This window comes from Mus musculus, chromosome 6, assembly GCF_000001635.26.
Source record: "Mus musculus strain C57BL/6J chromosome 6, GRCm38.p6 C57BL/6J".
NCBI classification, from domain to species: Eukaryota; Metazoa; Chordata; class Mammalia; order Rodentia; family Muridae; genus Mus; species Mus musculus.
In genome coordinates, this window is record NC_000072.6 from 134,243,875 (window position 1) to 134,265,563 (window position 21,689).

Sequence of the window (21,689 nt, forward strand, 5' to 3'; positions counted from 1 at the left end):
CCCACCCACACCCCAGCCTTGAAGCCAAGACATCAAAGAGAGCCTGCAGGTAACCAGATTATCGGCCAACGCCTGCGTCTGTGTTGTAATTTAGAAGACGGGAAATGGATTCCGGAGATGGGATATTTTTCTAGTGCAAGGTCCCCATGATCCTTAACAGTCTTTCAAGAAAAGAGGGGCATCTTTTAAGCAAAGAGTGACATTTAGAAAATATTTGTAACCCAGAATGAAACTGTCCCGAGTAATTGCTTTCCAGTGACCTTGCACTGAGAAATAAAAAGGAACCACGGTCAGTTTGTCTTTTATGGATGGCAAAATTTAGGTCCATTTTAGCTACAAAAAGAACAGTCAGTGCCCTAGAAGGAATATGAGCCAAGTGGCATGTGCCATTCCAACCTCTGTCTAGGCAACACAGATCAGGACTTCTAAAAGAAACTTTTATGCAGACACAGTGGCTCATGCCTACAATCCTAGCACTTGGGAGACTGGGGCAAGGCAATTCCTTTGAGTTAGGATTGCTGCAGCGTAAGACCCTGTCTCTCAAAAGAAAAGAACGAACAACACTTTCCTAACAGAAACTATCCATCCCCTATAGAGAAGAAGAGGACTCATTAAGAAAGCTCCATGTGGCCACCATCACTCTCAAGACCCTGTGGCCACCAAACTGTTCCCTCCGTACCCCACCTGGCTCTTTTTCACCTCCCCAGAGTATCATTTCATCCATAAATACTTCTGGATAGGCCTACAAAGATAAAGACTGCTTATAAAATGAGAGCCACATAAGCCAGTGTTCCAGCTCCACACCAGTAAACGCCTCTGCCTGCGCTTTCAGTGGTCACCTGCTGGAAAAAAAAAAAAAAAACATATACAGTGTGAAGCAAAGTCTTAGAAAGGGCCTCAAGGTTGCAGGTGGTTGGTGGATCTCCCCCGCTCCCTCTTTAAAAGCAAGCAGTCATAACTGAACAACTGCATGGTGCATGTTGGCTGGCTTTGACTGTCTCTTAGAAGAGGATTGGATCCAAGGTTGAGATTTGGGTTGGGGGTGCAGGGTGGCAGTGGTGGTGGTGGTGGTGGTGATCGTGGTAGGTTGGTTGGTTGTTTTTTTGTTCCCCCAGATTTTGGAATGTTGACTTATGGTGAGACAGATTGGTGATAAGTCCCAAGTCTAAACATGAGTTCTCTTTGTATTTCATATATACACTACATTTGTAGCCTGCAGGGAATCTGATGGGATGTTTTTCAGTTGTTTTGTTGATGAAACAAATGTCACAGTGTGGTGTTTTCCACTGGCAGCATTATATAGACACACTCAGCAAGTTTCAGATTGCGGGGGGGGGGGGAAGGGGGGGAAGAGTTCAATGAGCAATGATTATGCTTATCCTGACCTTCTCTCGCCCACCCCATACCGGTAGCCTTCAGGATTCACACCCCACACACTCTGATTTTTGAGACAAGTTCTCACTGTGAGACCCAGGCTGGCCTTAAATTCACCATGTAATCCAAGCTGGCCTGAAGCTCCTGACAGTCTTCCTGCCTCAGCCTCCCAAATGCGAAAATTACAGGCTTACACCACCACACTCTGCCCAAGACTGTCCTTGACTTACGACTTTAAGCGGACTTGCTTTCAAGCGCCTGTGTGCGGTTCCATTGTATGTAACCTGCTTGGGTTTGCTGAGCTTCTGGAATTTTCTAGTTTCTTGCTCATATTGTGTCTCTACTTACTTAAACTTGACCATTATCTCTTTCCTTTCCCCTCCCACTCTTCCCTTGTACACTTTAGACAGATTTGATTAGTTAATGTCATAATTTGTTTTTAATTTGCTCTCTCATCTCCAATATGCTATTAAGTCCGTCCAGTCTACTCTTTCATTTCGTTTATTGTACTTTTTGGTTCTAGAATCTTCATTTTTGTTTTCTAAGTTTCTGTTTTGATAGTTCCTGTATGTCATTACTTATTATTACTGTGGTGTCCCTGAAATGCTAACAGCTTCCTTAAATTCCTTTAAAGTCTCTTTAGCTAATCCCATCATTACCACAGAATCTGTTTCTGTTGGTGGCCTTTTAATAACAGGTCACATCTTCTGTGTCTAGAAAAAGCTGTGTTGAGGCTGAACTTTACAGTCAGCACGTTGAAAGAGACTCCGGGTTGTATTCTATTCCTGTGAAGAGTGTTGACCCTTTCGCTTGCAGGCAGTTGATCTATTAACCAGTCACTTTTATCATGTAGCAGCTGGTTTACATTTTTTTCTGGGGCAAATCTGTCTCAGCTTTGCCTTTAGCCCTCAGTAAGGACCCTTTGTAGTGTAACACAGGGCTTTCTACACTAACATGTGGCCATGCTGGAGTGTTGACAGAGCCTTTTAACTTAGTGAGTCTCTAGCTCTGACCTGTTTCTCTACTACAGTGGTCAGGAGCCCAGACTTCTGTTTGTACCTCTCAGCCACACAACCCCTGCTTTTGCGTCTCCCCGGGGTGTGTATTGTTCAGGAGTCAGACAAGAATGTGAGAGAACTTTAGCTTGCCCTTTTGGAAGTTCTCTCTGGTATGCTGCCCTTGATAAGGCTTCTTTCTGCAGGTTTCTCCATTTTTGTTGCCTCCTTGCATCCTGACAGCTCACATGAGTTCTTTTCATCTTCAAACTGCCTTGTACCGTCACTGATGAGGGTACTCTTGGAGAATGGAGATATATATATATATATATATATATATATATATATTTTAAGAATAAAGTCCCTTGTGTTTTCATCTATTTGGAGTCATTGTCCAGTATCTTTACATGGATTTTTTTTTTAGTTTATTACATCCATTTTCTGTGAAGTCTTCCTGTAGGAAGTTTGGGTTGAGAGGGCCACTCTGCCGGTATTGAACCTGGAACTCCTCTTTCTTTCTTAGGTGAATGGTGGCTGGCTTTAAATCCTTTCCTGTTCCTGTCATATCTGAGATACCATGTTGCCTGAACACCAGTCTTCAGCAAGATACTGACGTATCTTTCATTCCTTTTTCTAGTTGGTTAGAACTCTTACCGTTTAGTGATCTAGGATAGTAAGTAAGTGTCCTAGGATAGCTGTCCCAGTGAGGAAGGATGCTTGAATCCGTGGCATCAGATCATACAGCAATCATGAAATAGGCCTTCCCTTCCCATGAGTCTCGTATGCTGTGGTCGTTACAGCTTTTGCTCAGTGCCTCCAGTGATGAGGAAGATCTAGTAGAGTTTTAAAAAGAAAAAGATCGCTATTTTCATGCTAACCTAATATAAACGTTACATGAGCCCCACCTCTTTCTCTGACCCTGGTAGCGTCCCATTTCCCTTTCTTGGGTTTCTCACATAGGCAAAAGTGATGTCTTTGGCATTGTTTTAACACTTAGAACTATGAGTAAGTTTGTGGCCAGAATAGGGATCAACAAAAAGTGCTCATATTCCTGCTGAGACTGCCTCAGAGACACCCGTGGCCAGGGTGTCCCATGACGATAGATGTCTACAAGTTAAATCTAGCTCATATATTTCTGTGGGCAGATACCTGGCCTGAGCTTCAGCAGGGAACCCAGATCTCCAGTGAGCTGGACCGTCCTCAGCCCAGCCCCGCAGCTACTTCTGCTCTAGAGCTGTGGACACTTCGGGTGTTCCTCAGCAGCGTGTAAATCCAAGGGCCACAAGGAGCCCGCCCCCTTCCTACTTCCGCTATAACTCAGAGTTCACGATGATCTGCACGCTAAGGGACATGCTTTCAAGTACAAAATCACCATTCTACAAAAACCTCAGCCATTGCTGCTGAGAGCAGGTTTCTGTTTATGATTTTTGTCCCTGGGGTCTGTGTGACAAGTGCAGTAGTACTTGCAGATTTTAGAATCTAATTCTAATCCTTTACCCACTGACCACGTGGTGCAGGGAAATTGTCTGTGGTTCACTTCTATAATCTGTGAAATGCGTATAGAGTGTATTTCTCTCCTAAGAATGATCCAAGTTTTAAATATTAAAACCCAGGACATAGAGTATAGTCATCATGAATCGCCATTGCTAACAGCAGTAACAATACCTGGAGATAGAGAAAAGAAAGTTTAAGGTTACCAGAGCAACTGGAGAGAAACCCCTAAAAACACCTCACCTCTGAAAACTACACAGAGGAGTCAATTGAGAAGACAGAGAAGGGCATTGGATTCCTCGTGTTTTTCAGGCACTGGCAGATGCCAGATAGAATGTTGATGGACGTTCCTAGCTTGTCTGGGGTAGGAAGGCGATTCAAGTGTGTGCTCTGGAGTTTTGTCTGAGCCACGGGAGAGACAGAGGGATCTGGGTTGAGAGAGGCTCCATGCTTCAATCCAGCTGCCTACAGAGCAACAGTAAAGTCGAGGGGCTGCAGACTCACAGTGGTCTGTGATTGTCTTTTCTTCTGCCCCACAGATAACTGTGTCCAGAGGACACCCAGGACGCCCGCGGAGAGCGTGCACCACAACCCTCCCACCATCGAACTCTTACATCGCCCTAGGTCACCCATCACCACAAACCACAGGCCTTCTCCTGACCCCGAACAGCAGCGGCCCCAGCGGTCCCCCCTAGACAACATGAGCCGCCGCCTCTCGCCAGTGGAGAAAGCCCAGGGGCCCAGGCTACAGCAGGAGAACAACCACCAGGAAACGTACCCCCTGTCAGTGTCTCCTGTCGAGAATAATCACTGCCTGCCCTCAAGCCCCTGGCAGGAGAGCACTCGAGTGATCCAGCTGATGCCCAGCCCCATCATGCACCCTTTGATCCTGAACCCCCGGCACTCGCACTCGGTGGACTTCAAACAGTCCCGGCACTCCGAGGATGGGATGAATCGGGAAGGGAAGCCCATCAACCTGTCTCATCGGGAGGACCTGGCTTACTTGAACCACATCATGGTCTCTATGTCCCCACCGGAAGAGCACGCCATGCCCATTGGGAGAATAGCAGGTGAGTGAGCTCAGCCCCTTCGCGCCCCCTCGCGCCCCCTCGCGCCCCCTCGCGGCCCCTCGCGGCCCCTCGCGGTCCAACAGTAACCATGCTGCCAGCCACACGCCACTGGCAGTGTTATGAGCCCACCCTCCCGCAAAGGTTTGGGGAGGACAAGGGGAAGCTTCTGCCTGCCTGAGACCGAGTCCCTAATGGCCTGGTTAATGAGCCACTCGGAGAGAGTAGTAGTTAATGAGCCTCAGAAATGTTAAGGAATGAATGTCCTCCATCCAGCTCACAAGGAGAGCTGCCTCAGAAACACAATCACAGCTGAGGGAAAACATTTAAAATCAAAGGTTTATGAAGTGCTCTAATGGGCCCATCCTGAAGTTTCCAGGTGCTAATTAACGACCAGACACAGCCTAAGAGAACCTTGGTCTCGGATTCATGCCTGTAATCCTGTCCTGTGGACAGCAGCTCAGCGCTGCATTCCCCTTGGGAGAGGGGCCAGAATTGGGATGGGGTGTTAGTAGGCAGGTGTTGCTATGTCATTTCGACAGAGAAAACTCACTCCCAAATTCTTTTTTCGATTATGTTGGAAGGCCCAAATGTGCTCTCCTAACAAGAAACCAAGGAGGGAGGGTAAGACTCTACCAATTAAAACTTCGCCATCCTGCCCAAATTTTACGTGGAATTCCATGGGGCACCTACGATGCACAGATAAATACATCCGCTGTGCTGTATACAGCGGTGATTTAACATCCAGCATCCTCCCCCTTGTAGAACTGAAAGTTTACAGGGAGAAGCACATATGAACCCCATTAAGATACAGGGCGGATGATGAAAGGTTCACCGCTTACCCGGGCAGAGTACAAGTGTTCATCGAGCGAGCGCCTTCTGTGCAGCAGAAGGCCAAAGCGGCGAGAAGCTGTGTTTGGACTGGAGGAGCCCGGCGGCTTCATAAGGGCTGGGGAAATGGGAAGCAAGTGGCGGTGCTTCCCTTGGTGGGAAAAGACTCAGAGTTAGGGTAGAGCCCCGTGCACGTGATGGGGATAAACAGCCCTTCTCCGCAGCTGGTACTGCTGCGTGTAGCAGTACCCAACGAGAGCCCTGCTTCACCTCTGCCTTAGCTTCTTGTCTCCTCTTAAGTCATCCATTTCTAGGTGTTTGCCTGTCCCTGAGTACACCTCCACCACTGCCTTGGATTTATTGCTATAATAATTTACATCGAGGTTGTTGAATTAAGACAATAAAATGGAGAGGCTGTGGGGGAGATAGTGCAGTCTTAACGCGCTCTGTTTAGGCCCCAGGCCCCAGGGGTCATGGCATACACCTGTGATCCCAGTGCTAAGGGCAGAGATGCACTTCCCTGCGACCAGTTCCAGACTGACCCTATCTCAGAAGACAAAGTAGATGGCACCAGTGCAGTGACGCCCAAAGCTGTCCTTTGTCCTCTGCGTGTATACACATGCTCGAGCATATCCGTACACACACATGCACCCACACACACATGCACCCAGATCAAAAGAAAATGGGCACTAAAAGCGCAGCTCGGTGGTAGAGTGCTTGCCTAGAGTGCATAAAGCCCTAAGGTTTGATGGTCAGAACCATAACAACAACAGCAAAACAGCAACTGTCTGCGGCTTGCATGTTTTCAAAGGCTGTGCAACCAGGAGTGTGCTTCAGATTCCATTCAAAACATGTCAAAAATTTCGTGACAGAGGAATGGGCTATGCAGTAATATGGGGTTAGCCATGAGGTATTGGGTGATTATGTGGGTGAGTGGATGCATGGTGGTTCATACCATTGTTCTGCTTATACACAAGATTAGCTTTAATAATGAAGAAACCTCGGGATGAGTGGTCAGGGGGGCAAAGAAGGAAAAAAAACCTTACAGAAAAATCTGGATTTCCTCAGACAGCTAGAGGAAACGGGATGGGGTGGGAACTTCTAAGCAATGGAATTGTCCTTAGCTGCATACCGTCTGGGTCCTTCCTCTACGCAGTGTTTTCAGATCCTATTGCTTGCCTATAATTCTCAGGACAGCCCTCTGAGGTTGGATCCCTGTAATGTGCATGGGTCATTTGTACAGGGGGAACCACAAGAGAGATCCAGCCCTGAAGACACCAAGGCTTTCCCCAAGGTCAGAGGAGGGTTTGGTGTCACTCGGCTGTTGTCTGCAGTGCTTCTCTTGAGGGTATAGCTTGCTTCCTTCCTTCCTTGTCAAGGTCGTCCATGTCCACTGTCATTTCACCGCAGACTTCTTGAGAATCTTAAGATAAGCATATAGGTCCAGAAAGAAAACCTGCATGAGAGAAGGAAGAGGGAGAAGGAAAGGGAGGAGGAGAGGAGGGAGGAGGACTGAAGGAATTATGTAGACATACAGCACTATCTTCCCCTTGTAAGTTGCACATCTGTTTCATCGATTCTACCACTACTTTTAAAACCATATACCCCAAAAACAGCAGTAGATGGAGGAGGCTCAACACTTCAGATGCAACTGGAGGTAAATATCATATTGAGCAATTTTAGTCGGTCCCACAAAGGCAAATTAGCACATTTATCTCTCATTGGTGGGTCTTAGATTTTATGGAGATGCTCAAGCTCATACAGGTACAGGTATGAAAAATGTAAGAAACTGTAGGGTAACAAAGGAAATGAGCAGGAAGGGGGAGGGAAAGAAAAGGGAGGCGCGTGGTATGGCCGACTGCTCAAGCACATTTTATACTTGTGTGAAAGAGTCTTTATGTAACCCGGTGCCATACAGATACAGGAAGCCTGGTGGAATGTTCAGCCAGTCCAGTGACGACTCGGTCTCCACAGGTGCCTTGAGAACACTTAGAGAGAGCTAGTGTGTGCTTTTCCTTGCCTCTAAGAAGGCAGAGTGTTCTAGATGATTATACCCGGGTCAGATCTTCTGGGGACAATGCATTCATTCCTACGGGATGATTGAGTCCCATACAAATATATATTAATGTTCTTATGATCTTTGTAAATGTTGTAAAATCCCTAAATATATACATTACCTAATGCACTCAAATTCCAGATGAGCCCATTTAACTGTCAAGCATTGCTTTTTTACAGAGGTGAAATGCTGGGGTCATGGTCAGGTTGGGTGGTCGTTCAGGTCCCTTCCTGCTCTGCAAGTCCACAATCTAACAGTGAGTCTTGATTCTACAGCCCTCTGCGGAGGTGATTCATAGCCCCACACTCCTTTGGCCCCTTTGGAGGACCCTCTACTCTTCCCTCCCCCAACCCTCTGTCTTTCTGGGCTCCTAAGATCTTAGTAAAAGTGATTCTGTTTGTTGAAGGTCAAATTCTGTGAGTCACTGCTGTTTACACTGTAAGGTTCTGTCTAGTGAGCAGCCGTAGATGCTTTTAAATCTCTGCAAAGAGGCTGTTAGATGCGAAAACGTAGTTCCTTGAAGCCCTTTAATTGAGCACAGGAAGAAATGAAAGTGCCACCAAATGTCACACTGATGAGTAACTCCGCTGGAGGGTGTGGACAGAAACACTGCTTACCAGTGTAGAGCAAAACACAAGCCCAGATCCTTGCCATTCACGGGGGGTTGGCTTGGGTATAGGAGGATTTAGGTGTTCAGACACCTAAGAGGAGTCTGCACTGTATTCTTGCAGGGTGGGAGTTCACGAAAACGTAAGACTCAAATCTTTGGCATGAAAGAGCTGAGGTTAACTATAAAAGCAAAGCGCATGGTGTACAGCTCTCTTAGGACTGCCACTAAGTACCACAGGAGGTCAGGGCTGCCTTTCAGATGGGCTTAAAAGAATGCTTAAGGAATGGGGTGTGGGGAGTCTGCCTTTAATCCCAGCACTTGGGAGGCAGAAGCAGGCACATCTCTGTGGGTCCAAGGCCAGCCTGTTTTACAGAATGAAACCTTGCTTCAACATAAATATTTTTTAATAATGTATTTACTTCTATTTTATGTACATTGGTATTTTGCCTGCATGTACATCCGTGTGAGTGTATCAGATGCCCTGGAACTGGAGTTGCAGACAGTTGTGAGCTGCCATGTGGGTGCTGGGAATTGAACCCAGGTCCTCTGGAGGAACAGCCAGTCCTCTTAACCATTGAGCCATCTCTCCAAGCCTAAAATGAACATTTTTAATAAGTAAGTAAATAAATAAATAAATAAATAAATAAATAAATAAATAAATAAATAAATAAATAAAAAATAATGCTCAGAATCTGGGGAGTAAAGAAAAAGCTTACCAGTGTAGAGCAAAACACAAGCCCAGGTGGAGAAAATTCAGGCACAGACGTAAGAAGCTATAAAGACACGCATGTTCTTGTCTGTTCCTAGTAGAGATACAAGGCCAAGAGCTTGTCTCTCCGAGTCAACTAAAAAATTATTTTTCATAAACTCTTCTTTTCCCATCTCTGAAAAAAAACTAATGAATCATGCAAATAAAAGATCACATAAACTCTAACAATTTACCCTTGGTCTTAACCATATGGGAAAACTAATTTAATAGGAAAATTCAGTTAATGATTAGCAGCTTAAATACAGATTAAATACAAGTTAAGTCTATTTAAATATAACATGTTTTAATTTTACTTTGCAAATTAGAAAGAGGTCTTGGAAATTGTCCTCTGGATAAACATCAGGCTGTTTGTGTTGGAGTCCTTTCTTAGGACTGAGTGAGTTCAGTAGAAGCGACTTTTACAGGGAATGGAACTGAGAGTCACCTACATCGGTAATGCAGCCTCAAGCCTGTGTCCCCATCCCACCCCAAATACTTCTACCCAGAGACGTCTCAACAAGGATTGGAAGCCTTGGCCAAAGTGTAGCCACCACCTGATTCTGTAAATGAGTTTATGGGGGAAAGCCAGCCACATTTGTATTAAATTATCGTCTATGTCTGCTTTCAAACCATGACCCAGGCATGAATACAGTTGAGTCACTTCAGAGCGCCTCTGGCCAAACGTCTTAGATATTTGCCAATTGGCCTTGTACATAAAAAGTGGGGTGCCCCCCATGAACAGTCAGTATTCTGAGGACCTCAGACATAATTTAGGCTGAGGATACAGGAAGTATAGTTCTTGCTGGGGAGGAAATGCACACTTTAGGTGACGAGGCATGTCTGAGTCACGTGAAAAGGACAATAACAAACTATGTCAGCCAGTAGACAGTTCAGGGCTGCAGGCCATGCTCACTGAACAGTACGGCACAGCCGCGATGGCACCGTTAGAATAAAGAAAACAGCTCAGTAACGTCGCTTCTTTGCACATTTGAATTTGTAGTCACATTTGTTTATTTATTCAAAAATGATCATGTATTTACAATGTGCGAGACATTTCTCTATGTGAAAGACACAAGATTGACCAGTGCTTTGATCCTCCTGCCTCAACCTCCTGAACTGGGATTACAGGTGGATACCATCACACTGGGCTCAGACAAGTCTTTTTTTTTTTTTTTGGTCATTTTGATTTTCTCTTAAGTGGATTTTATATTTGTCCCTTTCGTGACCTTAATCTAAATATCTTCCAAGGAAAGATTCATTAGTTCTCTGACATTCATCTTATAACCCACAATTTGTCTGTTTTTTAAAATCCAGTAGCCCAGGCTGACCCTAATCCTATGTCAGCCTCCTGAGTGCTGAGATGATGGGCTTGAACCACTACATCCAGCTTCATAGCTCATTCTTAGCTCATTTGCTAATTTAGTCAAAGCCCTTGACATACGGTGGCTGGGTTCTTTTCTTTCTTGTGAGCACCTGATAACTTGTGTTGCAGTATTTCAATCTTGTCAAACTTGAGCTTCTTTCAGGATGCCATTATTCAGTTGACTTAACTACACCCAATAAGACTTAGAATTCCTTCCCACTTCAGGGTCCCCTCACTCCAAGCTCCCCACTAACACACTTCATATATATATTTAACAGTAAATAAAATGACTTCTAATGACATTCTGCTATGCTCATAGATCAGTTCCTTGCTCAGCCATCATCAAAGAAGTTGTCTCCTGCAGCAGATGGGGACAGATACAAAAACCCACAGACAGACAGACAGGCATTGTGCAAAGAATGAGAGACCTCGGGACACACGCTCTAAGGAGGATGTCTCTGTCAGACCCCTCCCCTGAGGGCTTGTGGAACCCTGTGGAGAAGAAGGCACAGAGAGTCTTAGAGCCATAGGGGATGGAAGACACCAAGGGAACAAGGCCTTCTAAATCAAGAGCATCAGTGCACATAGGAACTCAGAGACGGAAGCATCAAGCACAAGGCCTGAACAGGTCTGCCTCTGCGAGTGTGTTATGGCTTCCAGTTTAGTGTTTTCATGGGGACTCTTGAGTGTGTGAATGGATGGGTCCCTGAACTCTGTGCCTTCTCTTGGGCTCTTCCCTTTTGTTTGTTTGGTTTGGTTGGTCTTAATTCTGGTGTGTTAGGTTTTGTTTTATCTTATTTTATTATTTTCCCTTAGAAGCCTGTTTTCTGAGAGACTGAAAGGGAGTGGATCCGGAAGGGAGGGGAGGTGGGGAGAATCAGATGAGTGAAGGGAGGTGAAAATGTAATCAGAATATAGTATGTGAGGGGAAAAAAATCTATTTTCAATAAAGGGGGGGGGCTCAGAGGCCCTGGGGCAGTGGAGGATAGACCAGGTACTCCAGCCTCCCGCTCACCTTCTGTTACCTTCCTAGAAATTTGAAGGAGAGTGACTTCAAGTGAGGCTTTTGGATTCTTCCCCTTTTGCAAATGAGCCTCGGTAATAGCCTTTAAGATAAAATAAAAAGAGCCATAGATATGAGGGTCCACGTCATTCCTAAGCCTTCCTAATGAGGGGTGAGGACAGAGTTGTGGGATGTTTCCATAGTTGTGTTGCACACGCTGAAAGAGCAACTCTCTCCCCTGCACTGTCTTAGGGACTAAGTAAACCTCTGGAGCCCTCCGCCCAGATCCCTGTCTTGGTAGGGTCTTGTACTGAAGAGCTAGGGCATCCCTAGGAAAGCAGGACGGACCTGTGGGTTCCCCCAGCCTCTGCAGTCAGCAGGATGGAATGCGGTTCTTGCCTTCCAAGACAGGGCTTAATACTCCAGGCTTAAGGCTCCTTTCTTATCTGTAGCATTGGGAATACTGCCCGCTTCTGAGCGATTTTGATTGATGTGACACACAAGTGGGTTAATTTAATGCTCACAGGTCCTGGTCCCTCCTCTGCTTCACTACAGAGCTGTCATACTGTGGGACTAAGAGATTCGTGCAGCACTCAGGTGTCCATCCTGAACTGGCAGGGGTGTTGGCAAGCAGTAAGTGATGCCACGAAGCAAGCACAACCCTCCAAATCCCCTCCCCAACTTCCTTCAGGATTTGCATCCGTGACCTCTGTCCCCTATGCTTTGCCCACTGTCCCTTTTAGAGGAGGTGGGTAAGATAAGGACTAAGATTGTTCACTCCATCTGGAATGTTCTAAGTGCTTCTGACCTCTCACATTCTATCAAAGGCACTGTACTGGTTTCAGCGTGAAATCAAAGAGCTCTAGAGAGGAGGAATGTTTCAGGGTGGTGTTTAGAAAATAGACTATTTCCCCATGTCCCCACCTCTCTGCTGTCCGTGGATATGAATCCAGAGGCTACACCTACCTGTAGCAAAATCATGGTGGGGTACTGCTAGCCTCCTGCTGTAGGCTGTATCTTACTTGGTCTGAGCATGAGTTCAGTGTCTGCCTTCCTCCTGCTGCATAACTCACCAGTAGCAGGAAAGAGTCCGTTTGTTTGCAAGGCCCGGAAGCATCAGTGTGGTTCCTGTTACCTGCCTGTCCCTACCACACCCTTCCCCGGCATGCCACTGCACACTCACAGTCTCTGCTTTCCTCCACCATAGCAAAACACAAGCAGTTGTCCATTGTACACACACAGCTGCATGTCAACACCCACTTGGCAGTGTTGGATTTAGAGACTCTGTACTTCTGGGCAGTAGCTGATGTGGCCTGGGGGAGGGAAGAGCAGCTGGATGGCAGAGGATCCCCTCTATGCTGGGAACCTGTGTTCCTATAAAGGGCACCCCAGCTTTCACACTCTTTGATATTTATGCCAAAGAGTGCTTTGTCGTAGGGACTTGCCCTATGCAGCCTTAGCCAAAAGCACCTCCATCCACCCCTGTTGTCACAACTGGAATTGTCTCCAGGCACAGTCACATACCAGCTCAGATGGAAAAATCACTGCCCAGCTCAGAACAATGGCTGTGGCAAGCTGGCTGCCACTTCTCAGTTTATATCTTACTGTACCTGCTCTGGTGCTGAGCTTTCAATAAACTTAGCAATTTTGAGGTCATCAGTGTTAAAAGTGTAACCAGGAACACTGAACTTCGCGTCCCATTGGCACTATAAACTTAAACCCATGGTACAGGCAGGGTTCGTAGACCATCACTTAAAATTCCATTTGAGCAAGTAAAACAGCATAAAAACAACTTTCTTAGAAACTTTCTGGAAAGTTAAATTTTATTCTCCATCATTACACATCCCCTTTGTCTGTAATTTGACCCGCCTACTCAGAATTTTTTAAAGATTGGTTTTGTCTAACAGGGATTTTTTTTTTTAGAAGCCATATTGGCTATGTGTGAATTGCCCATCTTTTTTATATTCTCTGTCCTGTGAGTTTATACAATAAGTCTCTAGTAGGAGACAGACGTGGGAGTGAAAATATTCCTCCCTAACCACAGGAAGGGATTTTTACAATGCTTCTTAGAGCCAGGTACCTCACCCAGCAGGAAACAGGGAGCTGCTCTTCCCTGCAGTTGGAAAGGAGCTTTATCTGAGATAATCCATTCTGTAAACTTCCTCTAGAAGAAGAGGTGATCCAACTGACGAGCATTTCTTTAAAATACTCAGATTTCCCTATATGGAAGAAAAGACCTTGGCCCTAGTTTCCTTTCCCTTTGCTTTGATAAGAGAGGGTTTATTCTGGCTCACAAATCAAGGTACAGCCCATCACGGTGGGGAAATTAAGGCAGCAGGAGCTTGAAGCAGCTGGCTCCATCACATCTACAATCAGAAAGCAGAGAAGGATAAATAAATTTTACTGCTCAGCTCTTTCTCCACTTATGTAGTCCAGGAACCTATCTAGGGAATAGCACCACCCACGGTAGGCAGGTCTTCCAATATCAGTTAACTCAGTCAAGATAATCCATACACACATTCCCAGAGCCTCATCACTGGTGATTCTATATTCTGTCAAGCTGACAGTTAACACCATTGTCTCCTTGGGAGAGACAAACTTAGGGCTGGAGAGATGGCTCGGAGGTTAAGAGCACTGACTGCTCTTCCAGAGGTCCTGAGTTCAATTTCCAGCAACTACATGGTGGCTCAAAACCATCTGTAATGGGATCTGATGCCTTCTTCTGGTGCATCTGAAAATAGCAACGGTGTACTCAGATATATTAAATGAATAAATAAGTCTTCTTTTTAAAAAGGAGAGATAAACTTAAAATTAATAAGTAACTTATGGTTTAAAAATAATAAACATGCATGTTCAGTTGCTTTATAGGATGGACTTTGTTAACAGAATATAGCCTATTTTATTTATTGAATTATAGCATTTTTATTATTGATCAAAGAACATTGCATCTGTACAGACATGGCATCAGACAAAGCTAGAAAATTCCAGGTGGTCTCTGATAATAGTATCCAAAAGATCTAGAGAACAAGAGATTGTGCCTTTTACTTAATAGAAATATTGAAAAGAAAAATAACTCAGGTGGCTTATACTTCTATAGTAAATAAGAAAGAACATGGCTGTGTGGTCAGACAGTTATTTTTATCATCTGGGCATAATTTTTAAAGAAACAGAGAAATCAATAGTGCTATAAAAGCCACTTACACTCTGAGCTTGAAGCAACTGCTTTATGCCATGAAATTCCCCTTGCTACTTCCGTTAGTGGCTGAGTAATTCAGTGTGGCTTGAATGTCAACGTTTTTATTACGCAGCTAATGTTGGCTTTGCTGGATTAAATGTCATTTAAAGTGATCAATTGGGAGCTTGTTTGGGGTTACTTTCAAATTTATGAAAGGGGAAAAACACTGCAATATACAAATGTTCTTGAAGCTTACAAGTACAGTCTGTTCTCCGGCGAGCCCTGTCCTGCATTCGCCATCCAGTGGGCACATTATACAGTCACATTCAGGAACCAAGTTTGAGGTCTCTGAAAAGACTACCTGACACCCCAGGGCTGGGTAAGCCTTTAGCTGAAGAAATAATCCAAGGGACAGCTGGGCTGTGCCATGATAGTAAAAGAAAGTGCAGTGGAAAATCCCTGCGCAGATGGAAATGGAGGTCAGGAGAGCTGTCTGCTCTGTGCCTACGTCTGAGCTCTGCAGCGGGGCTGGAGCCCAGAGCTGTGCTTACCTTCTGTTAACCTTACTGAGGTGGATACAGTAGAGCTAGGCATGGAGGTGCTCACCTGTAACCCTATCACTGGGTAAGTGAAGGCAGGAGGACCCTGGGACTTACCAGCCAGCCAGTCAGGCTTCACTCACTGATGGGTGTCAGGTTCGATGAGAGACCTTGTCTCTCAGTGCATAGCAGTTAAAGAGATGCCCAGCCTTGATTTCTGGCTTCCACATGCTTTTCCTCTCATAGGTATACACACATGATTGTTACCACACAGGCATGCAGAACAGGGGCCGTGTGCACACTTCATTTTTTCCTCACTGAATAGCATTTTATGTGAATAGGGCTTGGTTTGGGGGAGATGTTTTCCAGTCAGGTAAGACTACAGAAAACTCAAGTGTGCCTGCCCTTTGATTGTGGCACCAAAGCCAGACTAGAGAATCACAGCTCAGGTCTTGTCTTAGGCCATCCAGGCTGCTGAAACAAAATGCTGTAAGGTGACCACAAACAGTGGGAATTAGCAAAATGTGGTGGTACATGCCTGCAACCTCAGCACTTGGAGGGTAAAAGCAAGAACATCACCATGAGTCTGAGGCCAGCCTGGGCTACATACTGAAACTCTGTCTACAAAACAGGAAGTACAGGAGAAGGAGAGGGAAGAATGGAGGGAAGAGGAAAAGGAAGGAAGTGCTGCCCCCACTTTCTGGAGACTCCAGGGTTGAAGGGCAGAGCTCTAGTGTCAATTTGAGGTCTGCTAATGGATGTTCCCTCTCTTTCCTAGGTAGCATCTTCTTGCTGTGTCCTCACAGATAGATACGTAAGGGAGCTCTTGCAGTTATCTTTTATAAAGGCACTCACTGGGGCTGGCAAGCCGGTTAGGAGCACTCGCTGTTCTTGCAAAGACCCCAAGTTCAGTTCCCAGCACCCACATGGCAGCCCACAACTCTCTGTACCTCTGGTTCTGGGGAATCCAGCGCCCTCTTCTGGTCCCTGTGGGATCCTGCATGCCTGTGCTACTCATTTGCTCACACAGGTGTGCCTGTAAATACGTGAGATGCACGTTCAGGGAGCAGCTGGAAAGGGCAGCGCCTACTCTTAAGCCAGGGGTTAGTCCAGCATCTGCTATGCCCAGAAGGTGCATGTTTGTCTCTGCTGCGCCTTGGTCTGGGCTGGAGGGCAAACCAGGTACCATTACAGCACTAGAAACCAGAGATTCACAGCCAAAACTCTGGGCTGAGCCCAGTGCAGGACAACACTAAATCATCTTATGAATGTTTGCTGTCTGACCACTTAATTGGGTATGAGTTCTCCAAATGAGAAATGATATTCTTGCACGAAGTTCCTTTCCACCATGATTATGATAAAGCAACTTGAAAGACCTCCAAAGGATGATTTAATGAGAACATCTGTATTTTTTTTAAATGCTAGCCACAGTCCCCACAGCCAACGTCACCAAGCCACATAGTTTTTAATTTCCCATCATTTTTCATTTCTTGCTGTTTTCTTTTTAGCCCCTGTCTTCCACTATCCCTTCAGCATCTTCCACCATCTGCAAAATAGTCTAATCTTTTAATTTTTTTTTTATCATACTGTTCTCATTGGAACACAAGATTTTCTTTCTGGTCTTGAGGAATGGACCAGTCAGTAAAGTGTTTGCATGGGGACCTGATAGTGACCCCCCCAGAACTCACATAAAGGCAGTATGTATCTGCAAACCTCTGTAAAAACAGTTCTAGGGAAACAGAGACAGTCTGGATCCCTGTTCAGTGAGAGACTATATCTCTAAATAAATAAGATGTAGGTGAAGGGGCTGGCGAAATAGCTCAGTGGGTAGGTGCTTGCTATGCAAATAAGACGACCTGAGTTTGAATCCCAAGCGGTGGTGTAAAAGTCAGGTTAAATGCCATGTAAAATGCACAGCTGTAACCACAGAATTGGGGACGGCGGTGGATACAGGCGGGTCTTTAGAACTTGCTGGCCTGCCAGCCTAGCAGGAGTGGTGAACTACAGGTTCAATGAGAGGCCCTGTCTCAAGACAATAAGGCAGACAGAGCATGATACCAGTGTCTCCTCTAGCGTCTCAGTGTATATGGATATGCCCACACACACTCACACAGAGAAATTCCAAAACTAGTAAGATGGAAAATGATGTATGAAGACACTTAATGTCAACCTCTGGCCTCCAGAAACACAGAGAGAGAGAGATATTCTCTTTCTACCATTTATCCATCTACCCTCTCTGTAGCCTGTTATCAAAGCCTATTTATTCATTTGCAGGTACAGCTTGGGTGGTACAACTTCAAGTTCTGTCGTGACTTTGAACAAGTCTGTTCCTCCTTGGTCCTCATATAAAGGTGGTAGCCTTGGTCAACACCGAGTCTCCCTGGGTCAAAGGGTCAAAGGTCGGCAGGAGCTCCCCGGCTCTCTCAGGACCCATTTCACCTGTGAAATAAGGAAATAAGACAGTCAACTCCAGGCCCAAGCTGTGGTTCCACACCCCTTTTCTAAATCTTGTGACTGCCTCCACAAAAACACTCTCAACAGCACTCTCCTCTCTCCTCTGTAGACTGTAGACTGCTTTGGGATTATGTCTATCAGTTGCTGTCTGACAGCCGGTACGAAAACTTCATCCGATGGGAGGACAAAGAATCCAAAATATTCCGGATAGTGGATCCCAACGGACTGGCTCGACTCTGGGGAAACCATAAGGTAAAAGGGCCAAATATTTGTTGGGGAAGCTGTTGCCAGAACACAGGCTTCATCCTTGAATTGGAGGGTGATTGTCTTGCTGCCTCCAAAGCCTGCCCATGATTCTTTGGTTTCTCCTCACTGGGCACACAATTAGGTAGCTATGAAGGAAGGAAATAATTAAAGATCCCTGTTTTTCCATGTGTTACCTCTGTCCGGGGCCCATTAACTCAGCAGAACTCAGTTCAGTAGACTTATAAATGTTCCCCCTCCTGACCACGCCCCTTGACCTGGATCTGCCACCCCTGTTGTCCTTCAGTACTGAGGAACAGAGAAGTAGTGAGAGCTGTATGACTCACGGGGGACCTTTGGGAAGTGTTACTTCTGTCCCCACCAGTTGGAAAGCCCCCTTTTCACAAAAGTCCATTTCTGCATGGAAAATATGTTCTGATTATAAAACACCCCCTTTGCAAGCAAAAGCTGCAAGAAGCCTGCCCCCACAGTTTTCCAAAGGAGGAAGTGGAAGTGGAATTCAAAACATAGTCCTTTATAGTAAGGAAGGCGGTTCAAATGTACAGATATAAAAGAGATAATCATGGTCCAGGCCAGTTGACACATAAGGAGATTAGACCACGCTGAGGACACCGAGGAGACACAGCCGAGCCTCAGGCCTCCTAAGAAGGCAGCCAGAGCTCTTTCCCAATTGAGAAAGTCCAGTCAAAGGACACAAACAGATAGGTCAAGGCCCCCTAAACAGATGTTTGGGTACCTGAGTCACTGAGGGACCTTCTGTGCACTGCCCATCAATAGCAATGACAGTAAGTGTATAATCTTCATTGCACCCCAAAACGAAACTTGATGTGAACCAGACATGAAGGCCTCCCACCTAATATAGAAGAAGCCCAGAGCAGTCTGCAGAGAAGGAATGAGGTCAGTTGCCATAGTATGGGCTAGGTTAGTGAGTACTTCTAGCCCTGACAAGCCAGTTCAGTTTTAGGAGGAGACCTTGGCCACAGTGGCTGTGAGGGTAGATAGCAGAAGGCGGCAGACCAGCAAATAGGTAGCATTCCCAGGCTGGTGAGGCCATGTGGAGCGACTCAACAGCCTTTATTTTAATAGCTGCCTGGTGCCTTTTCTGAAGTTCATTTCATTGTGTATTTGTGCTTTTTTTTTCCTCTCTCTCTCCCTTCCTCCTTTGAACAAACAGAACAGAACAAACATGACCTATGAGAAAATGTCCAGAGCCCTGCGCCACTACTACAAACTAAACATTATCAGGAAGGAGCCCGGACAAAGGCTTTTGTTCAGGTAGCACTTCCTCTTTTCCCTTTCCTTCTTTTGGGAGGACATTATTTTCTTTACAGAAGAGGGAGGAGCTCTGACATGCCAATCTGAGGCCCAGAGCCATGACTGCAATTGGATTGGAAAGTTGGTTGGAAACCGGGTGCTGGCTTGTTAGGATTTAAGGGGGAAAGATGACTCCTTTCACTGAAGTCTGTCCTGTATGAAAGCCAAAGCTAAATGCGATCTGACTCATCTTTAAAATAACACAGTGGTCAAACAGCATTATCTGACATTGGTGTCCGATGGAGTTAAACGGAGCAATCAGAATAACTATTGTCAATAGCACAATGAAGGATTAAGCTTTGGACTTCCAGGTCACCAAACCTGGAAGCTGCTTTGTCAAGCTTCAGGTCATGACCCACAGTGAGTCACTCACTGTGTGGGTGTACTTGGTCAACAACAGCCACTTTCTTAGTGAAATAAAGAATGCAGTATCACAGAGTTGGACACACCAAATTATAGCTCATCAAAGAGTGACCATTAATTCATAAAAATTTTGTTTGGCTTGTGTGTAGACGTGTGTGTGCACATGTGTTTGGAGGCCAGAGGTCAACCTGTGATGTCACTTCTCAGGCCCTATCCACCTTGTTTTTTGAGATTAGGTCTCACTGGCTTAGGGCTGACTAAGAAGCTGGGGGGGGGGTGGTCTGCCTGTCCCCACCTCCCAGCAACTGGGATGACTAAGCATATGCCACTCTGTTCCCTTCTGTGGGGGTGGGAACTGAACTCTCACGTGGTAAGCACTTTACCGACTGAGCCCCGCAGATTGTATGTCTTACAAACACACCACCGTTAGAAAAGTATGACGGCCACTGCGGTCGGGAGCTCTCCCTCCCTCCTGCCAGATTCTCCATAGCTAATGGTTCTGGCTGTTTCAGCTACCATGGAGATTGTGATTTCCGGAAGTAGAGAAGAAGAAGGATCTAAAGGGATAATGAGGATGGCATAGGGGGAGCCCTCACTCACACCATTGGTCAATGAAGTGACAGGAGGAAGCCATATTGCAATTAAGACTTTAGGTTGTAGGTTTTGGCAAATTTAGAACAAAAAGCGCAACCTCTGGGTCTGGAGATGTGGATTTAGGATCATGTATGTGCAGGTCATGTATGTGCAGGTAGGGAAATGTCACTGTATATGAGGAGCCGTGGTGCACTCGACGGTAGTGCTCATGAGGAGAGCACAGAAGCCACACATTAGCACTGAGGTAGAGTGGTAATGGAGGACCAACGTTGGTCACGTTGCTCTTCAAAAGGAACAGAGAATGCATGAAGACATGTCAGTGGAATAAATAAATACAGAAGAGCCCTCCTTGCCTCCGGCAAGGATGAGGTTGACACCTTCATCCTTTAACCCCAAACCTTTAGCTCCCTGTTCTTTGACCCTAGATGAGCGGATCCCACCACCCTCGATCTCATTTTTCACCTCAGTCTTTGGTCTTAAATCTGACCATGAAACCCTTCATGGGATTTCAAAAGTATGTATAATATGCCTGCTAAAATACCACATTAGTGCTCCAGATATGATTCCTGCAAGGCAGGCCTTCATGGCTGAGAAATTCTTCCCAGAAATCTCAGCTCTCATCAGTTGACGCCATTGTCCAAAGTAATGGAGGGTGGACTCATATTTGATTCTTTCTATATCCAAGTCAGTTACTGGGATGCACCATCTGCTGTCTCGGCATCACTCTCCCTGTCTAGTTCTGTGTTGAAGGCCTGACGCCTGGCAGCTGCATTTCCCAGGGTTCGTAACCAGCCTGTCTGGGGTTGAAGTCTGTGGCAAGCACATTCATGGAATGTGTATGACGGACATGAATATTCCTTACCTTCTCACATTCACACACCCTCAAGGCCACCTCAAGTTGCCTGCCCTTTATGAGGCCCTCCTCAGCTGCTCGCTCCCAGGTAGGCACCCTCTCCCACCATCTCCTGTGTACCCTCTGTCCTCAAACACACCATAATTTTCATTTTTAGTAGTCTGTGTGGAGCAGGAGAGACCACTTCCCAGCAGCAGCTACATGATGGCCCACAAACCATCTGTATCTCCAGTGCCAGGGAATCTGACGCCCTCTTCTGGCCTCTTCATGCTCCTGCATGCACACGGTGCACATAAACTCTTGAGAGACATATGCATAAGCCAAAATAAGTCTTTAAGATATCTTCAGTAATCGTGACTAGTATAGTTTAATAATATGTGTGAAGTCTTCCTCGCCACAATTCAATCATAAGTTCCTAGAAGGTAGAGGCCTCTGATTTATTTCATTTTGTATATACTTTAGGGAGGACCTCAGTAAACATTTCATGACCAACTGGTGTGGTATGGAGTTTTAAGCTTACCAAGGCGAAGTGGTATGAAGGAAGGGTCAGTTTGGGCCTCAGGGGAGCTTTAGCAACTTCAGATGTTGAGGAAGA

General features: G+C 45.8%; 1 protein-coding gene and 1 long non-coding RNA gene across 6 annotated transcripts in view; one reads left to right on the forward strand and one right to left on the reverse strand.

The window, feature by feature from the left end:
* The window catches only part of Etv6 (ets variant 6), a 234,459-nt gene that overhangs the window by 208,175 nt on the left and 4,595 nt on the right, over window positions 1-21,689 (forward strand). For all 5 annotated transcript variants that reach the window (NM_001303102.1, NM_007961.4, XM_011241206.3 and 2 more), the window contains 3 exons: window positions 4,400-4,930; window positions 17,816-17,958; window positions 19,145-19,245. In NM_001303102.1, coding sequence (NP_001290031.1) covers window positions 4,400-4,930; window positions 17,816-17,958; window positions 19,145-19,245 — 775 coding nt within the window. The remainder of the gene's footprint in view (window positions 1-4,399; window positions 4,931-17,815; window positions 17,959-19,144; window positions 19,246-21,689) is intronic.
* Gm17089 (predicted gene 17089) lies at window positions 1,860-4,936 on the reverse strand. The gene is made up of 2 exons (NR_169155.1): window positions 4,864-4,936; window positions 1,860-3,202 (listed from the first exon to the last, which is right to left on the reverse strand). It is a non-coding gene; the product is annotated as a predicted gene 17089 (long non-coding RNA).